General features: G+C 51.6%; 1 protein-coding gene across 5 annotated transcripts in view; it reads left to right on the top strand.

The window, feature by feature from the left end:
• The first annotated feature begins 3,999 nt into the window (after window positions 1–3,999).
• Hdac5 (histone deacetylase 5) overlaps window positions 4,000–12,937 on the top strand; it is a 36,951-nt gene continuing 28,013 nt past the window's right edge. For all 5 annotated transcript variants that reach the window (XM_051158755.1, XM_051158754.1, XM_051158752.1 and 2 more), the window contains exons 1-2: window positions 4,000–4,148; window positions 10,070–10,283. In XM_051158755.1, coding sequence (XP_051014712.1) covers window positions 10,262–10,283 — 22 coding nt within the window. In that variant the 5' untranslated portion in view covers window positions 4,000–4,148; window positions 10,070–10,261. The remainder of the gene's footprint in view (window positions 4,149–10,069; window positions 10,284–12,937) is intronic.

Below are 12,937 nucleotides of genomic sequence, written 5' to 3'. Positions count from 1 at the left end.
TTACCCAAGGACCCTCCCCACCGAGAGAGTATATCAGGGCAGGAGAGAGACACTGAACCAGTAATGCTGTAAAGAGACACATGTTTACAGACTATTATCAGAGTCAGTGAAAGTATATATAACAAGGGGACAGAGTTTAATTAAAAGACAAAGAAAGGCCTCTTCCAGGAAGTGACATTTAATTGAACTCTGGCAGAGGAGTTGGAGGCAAAGAGAAGGGAGGAGGGGCATTCAGAAATCAAAAAAACGGAAAAGGGCGCTAGGAGGGCATTTAATCCCAGTACTTGGGAGGCAGAGGCAGGCGGATCACTGTGAGATGAGGCCAGCCTGGTCTACACAGCGAGTCCAGGACAGCCAAGGCTACACAGAGAAGCCCTGTTTCAATAAACAAAAGCAAACACCTGAAAGACCTGATGTCTTCATAGCCTCTCTGATGCTATGAGATTCTTTGAGAGTTGTCTCATTGTCCTCTCCTTGGGGTGTGGGGGTGTGAAGGGTGTGGGGGGGCGTGGCTAACCTGGAGGCAAAGTGGAAATGCTGGCTGTCAGCCCGGCCTGTGGGCCTGTGATCCTCATGGCTTTGGGCTTCTAGTCTTGGCCATTGAAAACTCAAAGTAAAAACAAAAAACAAAACAAAAACAACAACAAAAAAAAAACCCCAACAACAACAACAAAAAACCTCAAAGTCAGTTACACCACACTTGAAGAACAAATAGTGATTTTAATCTGTTAGGGCACTTTCATGAGTGACCAGCTCACAGCCCAGGACACCTTGGAATGCGGCCAAGTCAAATTCAAGGTCTTCCTTACAATATTATGAGGTAGCTTTGCAAACATTTTTAGGTAACTGGATTGTACAGTTCTCAAGCATGAATTATTGAGATCACTTTGTGTCACAACATCAAAGACTAGACACTTCTGATGAATAAATGTAGACAAAAACAGTTATTAAAAAAGAAACAAAGACAAAATAAAAGAACTGGGCACGGTGGTACACATTTGTAATCCCAGCATTCTGGGAGGCAGAGGCAGGTGGATCTCTATGAGTTAGAGGCCAGCCTGGTCTACAAAGTGAGTCCAGGATAGCCAAAGCTTCACAGAGAAATCTTATATCAAAAAAAAAAAAAAAAAAAAAAGAGGCATGTGGTGGCGCCTTTAATCCCAGCACTTGGGAGGCAGAGGCAGGCGGATTGTTGTGAGTTCAAGGCTAGCCTGGTCTACAAAGTGAGTCCAGGACAGCCAAGGCTACACAGAGAAACCTTGTCTCGAAAAAAAAAAAAAAAAAAAAAAAAAAAAAAAAAAAACAAAAAAAAAAAGAAAGAAAAGAAAAGAACTAGAGAGAGAAAGGTACAGAGCTGGACTACAGGAAGCTAAGCTTATGAGGGAAGGCTGGATATAGGCAGGGATCATGTTATGCTCAAACATTGGGCTGGTAGTTTTCCAAGATCCAGGAGAGGACCAGCTGCAGCAAAATCTCCTGGCTATGTATTTTTAAATGAACGTTTCTGGGCCCCCTTCCCACTCTAAACAACAAGCTTTGGGGGTGGGGGTGGGGTCCAAGAATGAACATTTTTGAACAAGTTTCTCTTGTCAGTTGTTGTACACATTTCTGGACCAGTGACAAAAATCAAATTTGTTTTAAAAACTGTTCTTTAGTAGACTTGCAATCTAAATGATCACTCTGGCTTGTCCTGAGAGGGATGCCGGGAGGGTATTAGTTGCTGGGAGACAGATACAGAATCAGGTAAGGAGTGATTTGGCTGGGAACAAGGCACGAGGATGAAGATGACGAGCATGGGACAGTCATGAGGTGCTTTATAGGAAAAACATTTACTGTTTATTACAGTATGCATGTATTCTACTTTACACATGGTTGTTTTAGATTTCAGTGATACAAAAAAAAAAAAAAAGAGGAAAAAGAAAGTAAATGTTTGGTTTATATTTCCTAGGGTTTTATATACTTATAGACTCAGACACATGAACTTTTGCATATACCACTGGAACAAATCAATATTCTTTTTGTTGTTGTTGTTGTTGTTGTTTTTTTTTTGTTTGTTTGTTTGTTTGTTTTTTGAGACAGCGTTTCTCTGTGTAGCCCTGGCTGGCCTCAAACTCACAGAGATCCACCTGCTTCTGCCTCTTGAGTGCTGGGATTAAAGGGGTGCGCCACCACTACCTGGCACAAGTCAATATTCCTTTTGGGGTCTTGCTTTGCTTCTCTCGCTCTCTGTCTCTCTGCCTCTGCCCCCGCCCCCAATACATTATTTTTTATTTTATTTTTGAGATAGGAGCTCATGGAACACAGGCTAGTACTGAAATCAAATTCACTGGAGAATGATGCCCTCCCTCCTGCCCGCCCCCCACTCCCACCCTGCAAAACAGGACAGGGTTTCTCTGTGTTAGCCTTGGCTGTCCTGGACTTACTTTGTAGACCAGGCTGGCCTTGAACTCACAGAAATCCGTCTGCCTCTGCCTTTCTCAGTGCTGAGATTAAAAGCGTGTGCCTCCATGCCCAGTTGGCCCCCATCCCCTCCAAATTCTCTCTATGTAGCCCTGACTATCCTGGAACTTGCTAAGTAGAACAGGCTGGCCTTGAACTCACAAAAATCTGCCTGCCTCTGCCTCCCGAGTGCAGAGACTACAGACATCCACCACCACCCTCTGCTTTACAGTGTGTGTGTGTGTGTGTGTGTGTGTGTGTGTGTGTGTGTGTGTAGGGAACATGTCAGTATAAGCATGTGTTGTTTTTGAAGCTGTGTATTTAATACATGCCTCAGATGGTGTCCACATGTTCTACTTTGGAGCTATGCTCTAAGCTACACTGTTTTTTTTTTTTTTTTTTTTTACAACAGTGTGGCCATTTTCAGGGATTTTACAAGCAGTTGCTTTCCTGCAAGTCTTTAATCCCAGCATTAGGGAGGCAGAGGTAGGCAGATGGATGTGAGTTCGACACGCCAAGCTGATCTACAAAGTGAGTCTAGGACAGCCAAGGCTACACAGAGAAATCCTGTCTCGAAAAATGAAAACCAACCAAACAAACAAAAAGTCACTTACACTATTGCCAGCTTTTTCTAAGTTTTTGCAGAAACACATTCAGATAAGAGTAATCGGCTGGTTTTCTATATAAACGTGAGTGTCCGGATGATAGTTCACTGAATAGATATCCCCTAGCTTATTTGCAGATGCTTACCTGATGGATATTTAGGTTGTTTCCAACATCTCATCTTATTATTAAAAATCTCCTATGTTCACGTTGGAGCACAATTTCTGCTTAGGACACACTTTTGCTAGGGGAATTGCTAGGTCACTGGGGGAGGGGGGAGCGGACTAGATAGGTTTAATAACACAGTCAAGTCATGTTTAGTCCCACTTAAGTACCAAAGTTGGAGACCAGCGGGTTTTTAGGTTCTTGGTCTCCTCAGAAGGCCAGGGGCAGTTACAACCTACGCTGGATTTCTCCAAGGAGTTTCTTTATCAAGCTTTGTTTCAGGTTAGGCACGGCGGGTTAGAGACCTGTCTAAGCTAACTTTGCAACTTCGCTGCTCCAGCAGGGGTTTTTACTTCCAAGGCAACCCCTAGGATTGCACCCCCCCCCTTCTTCACCCCCCCAACTCAGTTACCCTCCCCCCTAGCACGGGAAGGGCGTGTTAGGGAACAGCTAGGCGGGCAAAGATTGCACCATCCACTGTTTGAAAAGGAAGTCGAAAAAGCGCAGAGAACAAAATCGAACAAACTCATAGACCCTGCAGCAGCCGGGGTCTGGGTAGCATTTATCTCTTTACTTGGCGGCGCCGAGGTGGGATCCCTTCTCTGCCACCTCTGCCTCAACCTAACCTTGGGCTGGGTATTGGTTCTTTAAGAAGCTGTCACGGTGGCGCTATTGGCCCCGCCCATCTGAGAGGAGGGCGGACTGGGAGGGGAGGGGTTCTCAGCTGAAGCCCGAAGGTGGGGGGGTCTGGGTCTATTTTTAGCTCGGGGTCGGGTCACGTGACGGGAGTGACGTCTCCGAATGTTGTTGTTGGTGGCGGCGGCGAGCGGAGCCGGAGGAGCCGCCGCAAAGATGGAGGAGCCGTCGAGGAGGCGCTGCCGCTGCTGTTGCCGCCGCTGCTGCCGCCGCCGCCCGCGAAGCCGGAGCTCGAGCCGCAGCGGGTGAGCGTACCGCACCCGCCACGACCCCACCACCCGCGACCCCGGGACGCCTAGCTAAGCAGCGCCCTGTCCTCCCGCCGTCGCTGCCCGCGGGCTCCCCGCGCCCCTGTCCTTCCTCCCCGCTCGCGCGCCGAGCCAGCCCGCACCCCCAGGGAGCGTCGCGGGGGCCCGGGAGTGTCGCTTCTGGCTCGCCGCGCGCGCCCTTCCTCGTCCCTCCCTTGCAGGGCTCCTTCTCTGCAGGTAAGGGAGGGGCCGATCTTCCCGCACCCCGCGCCCCTAAATGGCCCGCAGACCAGCCGGGGATGTCTGATTTGTCTCCTCCCCGGCGGTGTATAATCCCGTTGCAACAGCGTTTTGAGCCTTGCACCTGGATACTGGGCAGACCCTCTCTTCATTGGACACCCCTTTCTTGTTACTCTGAGGTGAGGGGCGCAGCCCACCCACAGTGCTTCTCCAAGTAGCGAAGAACATACCCTTCATTTTATGTCCTTGAAGTCCGTGCAGGTGGAAGGGGACTGCGGGGCCCACCTTACTTGTCTGTGGTATTATTCTCACTCCTTCGCCTGTGAGGCGATACTGCGTTTATTATCACCCTCTTCTGTCTGACACCCAGGAGCTCCGGGAAAGAGCTGGGTGATGAATCTGTGATCTTCCTTGGCTAGGGCAGATTCCGAGCCCCCCCCTCATCCCCGGCCACCCCCCAGTCCCCGGCGCCCAGTTTTCATCTTGGGTTTGTTTCTCATGGGGCAGGGGTTCTAACAGTGCCTTGTTAACTTGGGGGAGTCGGCTTCCCCACCCCACCCATCCCTGGGGCCCTCAGGAAGATGAGAACAGGCTGGGTGATAAGTAATTAATCTAGGAGCTGGGGGGCGGGGAGTAGGATGTGCCTGGTTTGGGGGGGGGGGAGAAGGTGACCACTTGATGTCCCTGCGTTTGGCCTTCTGAGATGAGCTTTGTCCCTGAAGACGAAGGGTCCTAGGTGCAGTTGCCTTTGGTGTGTGTGTGTGTGTGTGTGTGTGTGTGTGTGTGTGTGTGTGTGTACGTGTACACGTACTCAGCACACTGATATGCTTCAGGAACCTGGAATTAGCTTTTGGATCTTGGGGAGGGGGGATGGAGAGAGGGGTTTAGGGTTCAATGGGAGGAAGGTAGAGCCAGAACCCTAAGAACAAAAGAAGGCAGAGGGTGGGAGATTGAAGTTTTTGGGCCGGAAGACCTCTGGCTAGTTTTGTCCTTCGGTCCTGTTAACCCTCCATAGGTCCTACGGTTCTGGGCAGGGAGGAGCCTCGGTCTCTGGGAGCCAGGAGCCCATGCTGGCTGTGAAGATGGGCTATGGATGAGCCCCTGTTGGCGGCTGCCAGGCTTTTCAAAACCCTTTCTTTCCCTCCCTAAACAACAAAGCTTGAGGAGAAGTTGGTTTTGTCTCCTCCTTCTTTTCCCGAGTCGCTCCTTTCCCTCCTTGCGCTTGGACTTGGATCTCGATGCGGTCTTGTCAGAGATGAGAGACTGAGTTAAGAGGAGTAGGCATCTCCTGGCACACCAGGGGCCCAGAGAGACTGACCCTATATGCACGCACGCACGCACGTGTAGAAAGTGTTTGCTCTGGGCCAGGCCCTCTTCTTTTAGCGTATCCTCCGAGGATTGTGTAATCTGGAGTTGGAGTTGGGGGGGGGGTAACGGGCGTCACATGCACCACCCACCCCAGTAGCTGCAGAGATAAGAGCTCTGCTTTCTGTTTCTTAGCTGTGTGCTTAGATACGGGACTTGGGAAGGGGGGGGGGGTTCATTATTGTATCTGTATTGCAGAGGAAGGGGGACCAGCCTTAGGAGCTGGGGTGGGGGGTGGTGGGGTGGTGGTGAATGCAGTCAGTGCTGAAGTACCAGCTGCTCTTTAATAATTAATTCTTCCTACTCACATCCCTTTGAAGAGGGATGTGTCTGGAACACAGGCTCAGCCAGCCTGCGAGAGGACTCACTCCTGTTGGGGGTTGGTGTGAGAAAGAGACAGCGAGGGGGGGGGGGCGGTAATTCTTGGCACTTTGGAAGCAGTGTCGCTTGCTCATGAATGAAAACCTGATGCAGCCCGTTAGGGGGCCTGTTGTAGCTCACTTTGCCTAATTAAACTTTCTCTGCCTTTCTTCTCCCCCCCTTGCCCATCTCAGCCCAGCCCCAGCCCGTGTCTGAATGAGAGTCCTGTCTGGTAGTGCCGGGAGGAGGGGTATCATCATTCTCTCTGAGGTTTTTTTGGGCAAACAGACCCTGTCTAATGCCCTCTGTCTCCACCTCCATCCCCCCCTCCCAGTTTTTTGTTTTCTTTTTTTTTTTCTAGAAATAGCAGCTTCCTCCATCTGGCTTGTGCACATGCCTGGAGCTGCGTCTGAGCAGACAAACAGAAATGGGCCGATTGCAAAAACGACTTTGTCAGCCTGGTGCCTTCTCCCCCCGACCTCCCCCCACCCCCAGTTGTCTTTCCCCTTTCCCTAGTTTGGGGCCTGCATGGCTTCCATCCTCCTGGCTCAGCTTTGGGGGGGAGGGGGGTGGGGGCAGGGAGAGGCATAAGGTGCTTGGGAGGAGGCTGGGAACAGTCGTCTGCTGTGGGTCTGCTGTGGCTGGAGCCCGGAGGGGTTGAGATGAGAAACTGCTGGTGGGAATGTCTGGGCTTTGAGCTTTGAGATGGGACAAGTGACGCCCATCTCAGGATGGATAGGATTGGGTTCAAACTGCTAGGCGCTGTTCTCTGTGACTAGGGAGTGGCCCCCTCACCTAAGCAGGAGAGCCCTGGGTTGGGCCTTGTCTCTCTCAGGCCCAGAGTTGGCCTGTTGGAAGTGGGAGGCGTTGGTGGTTCTGGAGGGGAATTTGGAGGGAGCTGTTTGAGGGACAAGATCTCTGTAGGAAGGCATAGTGAACTTGTGACCCTCGGGCCATCGCATAGCTCTGGTCACCTTTCCTGTGCCCTCTACCTCCCACACCTTGCTAGAGTTTTTATTGCTGGGGAATGGAGTAGGGTTGCTTCCCAGGGGTTTCTGCCCTGCCCTCTTCACAGTAACAGAGCTTGTAAGTGGAGGTGCTGCCCTTCCCCCATACTCTTCTTTGCCCCATGCTTTGGTGCCTTGGATGGAGGCAGGAGGTAGGTCTAGACCCCAGAGTATTCTGCAATGAAGGATGGAGTTGACTATTGGGGTGAGGGGAGCAGGGCTCTGGGGGTGCTGGAGTTGCACACTGCGTCATCATTGTCCAAGTGGTGGGTACTTCAACAGGTGTACAGCTCCTGGTCCCCAGCTACCTACCCATGTAACAGTGGAGGCGGGGGACAGTTCTCTGTGGGAGAGGGGTCACACAGCTCAAGCCTGCTTCTCTTCCCCTCCCTTGCATGCCTGAGACAAGAGGCCAAGCCTGCCCTGATTGGCCTGTGAAGGCTTCTTTATTTTCCAGGAAGCCCTGCTGGGGGTTCTTGTTCACTTGGAAACCCTGTGAACTGAGGGTAGATGCCCTTGGCAGGTAGATAGGGCCCCTGGGTCCTACGCTATGGGGAGCAATAGCGCATAACTATATCCCGAGCCCACTGGGTATGTTCAAGGAACTGTGTTTTTCCTCTCCTCCCCAGTGGAGAAGACCTAAAGAGGTACTAGGTGAGGATAAGGGGCTTATGGGATGAGTGTCACCAATTTTGGGCCACTTGGGATCTAGCCCTCTTGAATAGCCCTATGTAGTTTCTCACTACATAGATGGGCTGGGCTTACTTAGACTTGCTGGCAGTTGTGGGAATTTCTGAACCTGTATTCCTCAACCCACGGGAAAGGGTGTGAGCGGGACTGGGTGCCAGCCCTGGTGTGGGCACGGGCTGAGTTGGCCTGCCTACGCGGGCCCTGCCAGGACCAACAGCCCCACCTGCCACATTCCTGAACTTGGTCCCAGACCTGTGCGGGTTCTTTTGTCTTTAGTCTCTGTCTTTTTGGTCCTAAGTCCTGATCTAAATATACCTTTCTGAAGCCACAGAGTCCAAAGCAGCGGGGAATCCTGGGTGTGTGTGTGTGTCCTTGTGACCCTGCCAAGGAAGACTCCAACTGGACCTGGGAATCTTTGATGAGAATGAGGGGTTTGCAGAGATTTAATACTGTCAGGAGGTGGGGCTCTCTGGGAGGTAGGTGATACCTGCCTGCCTGCTTGAGGCCGGGAGCAGAGTTAGTTAGGGTCTGAATGTTGTCAGCCCGGTCACTTCTTTTTGTTTTGTTTTGTTTTTGTTTCTTGAAAAACAGGGGTTCCCTGTGTAGCCTTGGCTGTCCTGGACTCACTTTGTAGACCAGGCTGGCCTCGAACTCAACAGAGAACCGCCTGCCTCTGTCTCGTGAGTGCTGGGATTTAAAGGTGTGTGCCACTGCCGCCTGGCTCCTGGTCACTTCTTGACACTTGCTGTCATAGGGCTTTGGAGAGCCTGGCTTCTTTTGGAAGCAAATGAATGAGATCATGTCTGGGTGGACCGAGGGCTGTTTAGGGATTGGCCCAGGTGGGGTGCTGCCTAGTGTCTAAGACTGGAAGACTAACTATGGGGCTAGGGTGGGGAATCTGGCCAACTACATCTTCCATTACTCTACTGACTTCGGTGGTTATAGTTGGGCCTTTGGTGCCTTTGTATAAACTGAAAAAAGGTGTCCCATTCTCTGGTAGATTCAATATGTGTCAGGCTGTTGTTTGACAGACAGCGCACACAGGCTGCATCTCACAGTTCCTCCCATAGAGCCCAACATGAACAACACACAAAGAGTTGGGGCCCAGAAACTCCAGTGTACTTATAGCAAGTACTGGGTTTGGTTTTGTTTTTTCTTGTTGTTGTTGTTTGTGGGTTTTTTGTTTTGTTTTGGTTTTTTTGATAGGGTTTCTCTGTGTTAGCCTTTTGTCCTGGACTTACTTTGTAGACTAGGCTGGCCTCGAACTCACAGGGATCTGCCTGCCTCTGCCTCCCGAGTGCTGGGATTAAAGGCGTGTGCCACCGCACCAGGCCCCAGTATACGGGATTTGTTTGACTACCCTAATTCATGAAACATACTCTTGTGCCCTGATTCACTGTGATATCGGGAAGACAAGAAAGCAGGTTTCATTTCCAGGGATGGATTTAAAGGCTCAGAATTTAGGGAGAAGATGCCAGGCCTGTGAGTCCCAGGGGCACTGGGCTGGGTATCAGTTCCTCCCTCAACTTTTAACAAGTTTATTAATTTTTTAAAATTGTGTTTGTTTGTGTGGGGGTGTGTGGATGGGGTGGGTATGTATGTAGCACAGTGAAAACATGGAGGTCAGAGGATGACTTTCATAAATCAATTCCTTCTACTATGTGGGTAGGATTGAACTCTGGTCATCAGGCTTGGCCGCAAGCACCTTTACCTGCTGAGCCCTTTCATTAGTCTTGGTGTTTTTTTTTGTTTTGTTTTGTTTTGTTTTTGAGGCAGGATCTCGTGTAGCTCTGGCTAGCATGAAGCTTATGTAGTCACAGTTAGCCTTGAACTTCTGATCCTCCCAAGTTTGGGGATTAAAGGCATGTGCCAAGGTCTGTAGTGGCTCTCTCCCTGAACTTCTGCCAGGGGCCCCAGGTCAGCTCAGCCTTTCTCATTGCCACAGACGTGGCCAGAAGCTTCCTATACTTGGTTGGTGACATCTAGTCCCACACTAGGCACCTTCCCGAGTCTGTAAGGTGCACCTGGCACTGGACACTGATGTCTGCAGAGACCGCTGTAGCCATTTCCTGTCCCTTGGGCACCAATTAGGAAGAGAAGAAATAAAGAGTCTGGTCCAGTTGTGTTTGTTTCCTGTGTGCCCTGGGCAGGTGGCTCGCCCTCTCTTCCCTGGTGCAAGCTGACCGCTCCAAGGTCTCCTTTGCTTCTCAGAGTCCTGAGTTAGGGGACTGCTAACCCTGCTCCGTCTCTCCCCAGGGTTGCCGTTCTGAGTGCCTGACTGCCTCGCACCCCCGAAGGATGGCCTTGGATGGGCATTAGAGGCACTGCGGCCCCGGGCTCCTGTCCCGTCCGTCTGTCTGTTATCGTCTGTCTCTCTTGACATCACCGCAGCTCCACCCCCTCCTGTCCCAGCCCCCAACGCCAGCTTCCTGCAGGCCCAGAGCCGGCATGAACTCTCCCAACGAGTCGGGTAAGAGCTGGGAGGCTGGAGAGGAGCCTCCTCCGGGGGCAGTTTTGGATACAGGGGCTGTGTGGGTTTCCTGCCCAGGCCAGCTGACTGCCAGTGTCTGAGACGTCAGGGAATGAAAGGATCGAGAGTAGAGAGTAGAGTACATTACACACACACACACACACACACACACACACACACACACACACAACAGAGGCCAACTGTAAGACAGACTTGGGAATCCATGGCTCTGGGAGGGCCTGGGTCTCACTCTGCCCTTATATCCGCCTTCAACTTGAAGGTGTTGGGTACCCGAGATGGTGGTGTGACTCTCTCTGGGTAGCCTGGGACAGTGTTGGAAGCATTTCCCTGGATCCAGCTGAATGTTCGTGCCTCTTCTTGTGGTGGTGGCTTTTTTTTTTTTTTTTCTGTGTTTCTGGTCCATACTTTTTTTTTTTCCTGGTGGAGGTTTACAGGTGCCTAAGCCTTAGGCTATACAGTACAGGGATAGGAGGGGGGTTGTGTGTTTGTGGAGGCGTCGTGGCCATCTGCTGAGTGCAGGAAGATCACCCTCTTCCTCCTGGTGGACTCCTCAGCTGGGGTCTTTGACTCATAGTTCCCGTCTCTCTCGGCTGGGCCACTGCGCGGTGCTGCCAGGAATAGTCTGCGCGTGGGACCCTAGGTAGCTTTGTTCGGGTCTGTCCCAACATGTGCCTGTGAGGCTAAGTCCAGTGACTCGAACTAGACCCTCGGGAGTTTGCCAGGAGATTACATGTCAGAGTAGCAACCGCTTTTTGTCCTCAGCTAGCTCCTAAACTGTCCAAGACTGTCAATGTCTCTCCTGCCCACCTCTAACCCTTCCCAGGGCATCCTATCCCTGTGTCTTTTTTTTTTTTTTGGTGAGCATGGATATTCTCCCTTTGAGAGAAAGGGAAGTTGCATTGCAGACATTGGATAAACGCTGAGCTGCAAGAAGCAGGGAGGAGTCCAGCTCCCACCACCCCCCCCTCCACCGGGGAATTCCATTCCCCAGGCACCTTCTTGCTGGGTTTGTGGTTCCGGCTGGGGTCTTCCTGCCCTTGCCTTCATTCAAACCCCTGAGGGTTGCACCGTGTGCGCTTTGAAGAGCTGGCTTCCTGTCTCATCATCTTAGGTCAAGAAAATGGATCAACAGACGAGGCCTGGTGACTTCTCATCAGCCCCTCAGTTCTGCTCTTGGTTCAGTTGTGACGTTACGTGACGTGATGTGACGGGCAAGAAAGCTGCTTGCTTCCTTTCTCTGGGCCATCCTTATGCCCTGCTTCACATGGGGCTTGGGTACGGAGGCTGCCCAGGGACATCTGTTGGTGCCTTGGGGAGGACAGTTGCCAGCTGTAGGGTTTTCGTTCTTTTGCAGTGAAAGGCTATTGTGCTCCACTCAAGGTGAGTGAGTTACTAGGGCTGTGTTCTTAGACACAGATGGTCTAGCTTCTTTCTCACAGCCATTCTGCCAGAGGTGGCAGGAGCGAGCTATAGCTGGAGGTGTCCACCAGTTTGCCAGCTTCTGAGCACTGGCAGCATAGGCATCCTTGGTGACCTGCCTCCTGGCTGGCTTTCCGTCTGCCCCCAGTAGGGGGAGATGCTGTCTTTTCCGTGTATGGAAGGGAGAGAGAGAAAGTGTGTGTGTGTGGGGGGGGTCACAGGATATAGAACTAGATATTAGGACTGTTGAGAGGCTTAAAAATGGATGGAGGGGGTGTGGGGGGGGTGGTCTTTGCTTGAGGCAAGAAGCGAACTGCCTTCCCATAGCTTTTCCTACAGTTCTTGCGCTGGCTGCTGACATGGGTAGCTGTCCGGTGCCTTGGAGACAGCCAGTCTGCAGACAGCTTTGCCTCTTCGAGGGGCTCAGCATCTGTTCTCTCAAGTTGAGCTGGCATCTGGGCTGGGGCTTCTGATGCCCAGAAGCCTGGAAGAAGCTGGGACATGCATGTCTTAGAAATTCCATAGAAATAAACTGAAATGAGAGTTTGTATGAGAGTTTGTAACCAGAGCACGTAGGTGTCTGCTTCTCTGTGGGACGCCTCGCAGAAGGCCCCAAGAAAGAAGGATAGGAGGGCGTGATGCACTTGGCTGACCTCTCCCCACTTCCCGGCCCACTTGTTCCTCTCTCCCTGGGGCATCCAGCCGCAGGGCGGGTACAGCCGGGCGCTGTCTTTTCTCTCTGTCCTCTGGTTCCTCTCAGCATAAGGACTTATTGGGTTGAAGAGTCCTTGCCTGGCAACACCAGTGAGGCTGGCCTGTGGTGGAGCAAGAGGACAGACAGAAAATGATCCGTCCCTGCTGTCCCAGCCGGCGAGTCAGCATGCAAGTTGCTGCTGAGGGGGTGGCATGTGGAGACTGAGGGATTTGCTTCTGGGCAGTGGGCACTCAACTTATCTACCTCTGGGCTGGGCTGCATGCCCGCCCCTGAACTCTCTACCTCTCTGGCCATCTCAGGAATCCTGTTCCTGAAGAGGCTAGTCTGCTCCCCTCTCTGCCTCTTTTTCTTTAGGCGGACGGAGGAAGGTACAAAGGGTGAGACATGATATTTTTTTCTAGAGCCAGTCCTGTCTCTACAATTCTCCTCCGAGGGGTTAAAGACTGATAAAATTTGTAGCAGCTCTGGCTTGGAGGAGCCTCCCTTGGACCTAGGACCT

This window comes from Acomys russatus, chromosome 16, assembly GCF_903995435.1.
Source record: "Acomys russatus chromosome 16, mAcoRus1.1, whole genome shotgun sequence".
NCBI classification, from domain to species: domain Eukaryota; kingdom Metazoa; phylum Chordata; class Mammalia; order Rodentia; family Muridae; genus Acomys; species Acomys russatus.
This window is presented reverse-complemented; position numbering and strand designations above follow the sequence as displayed.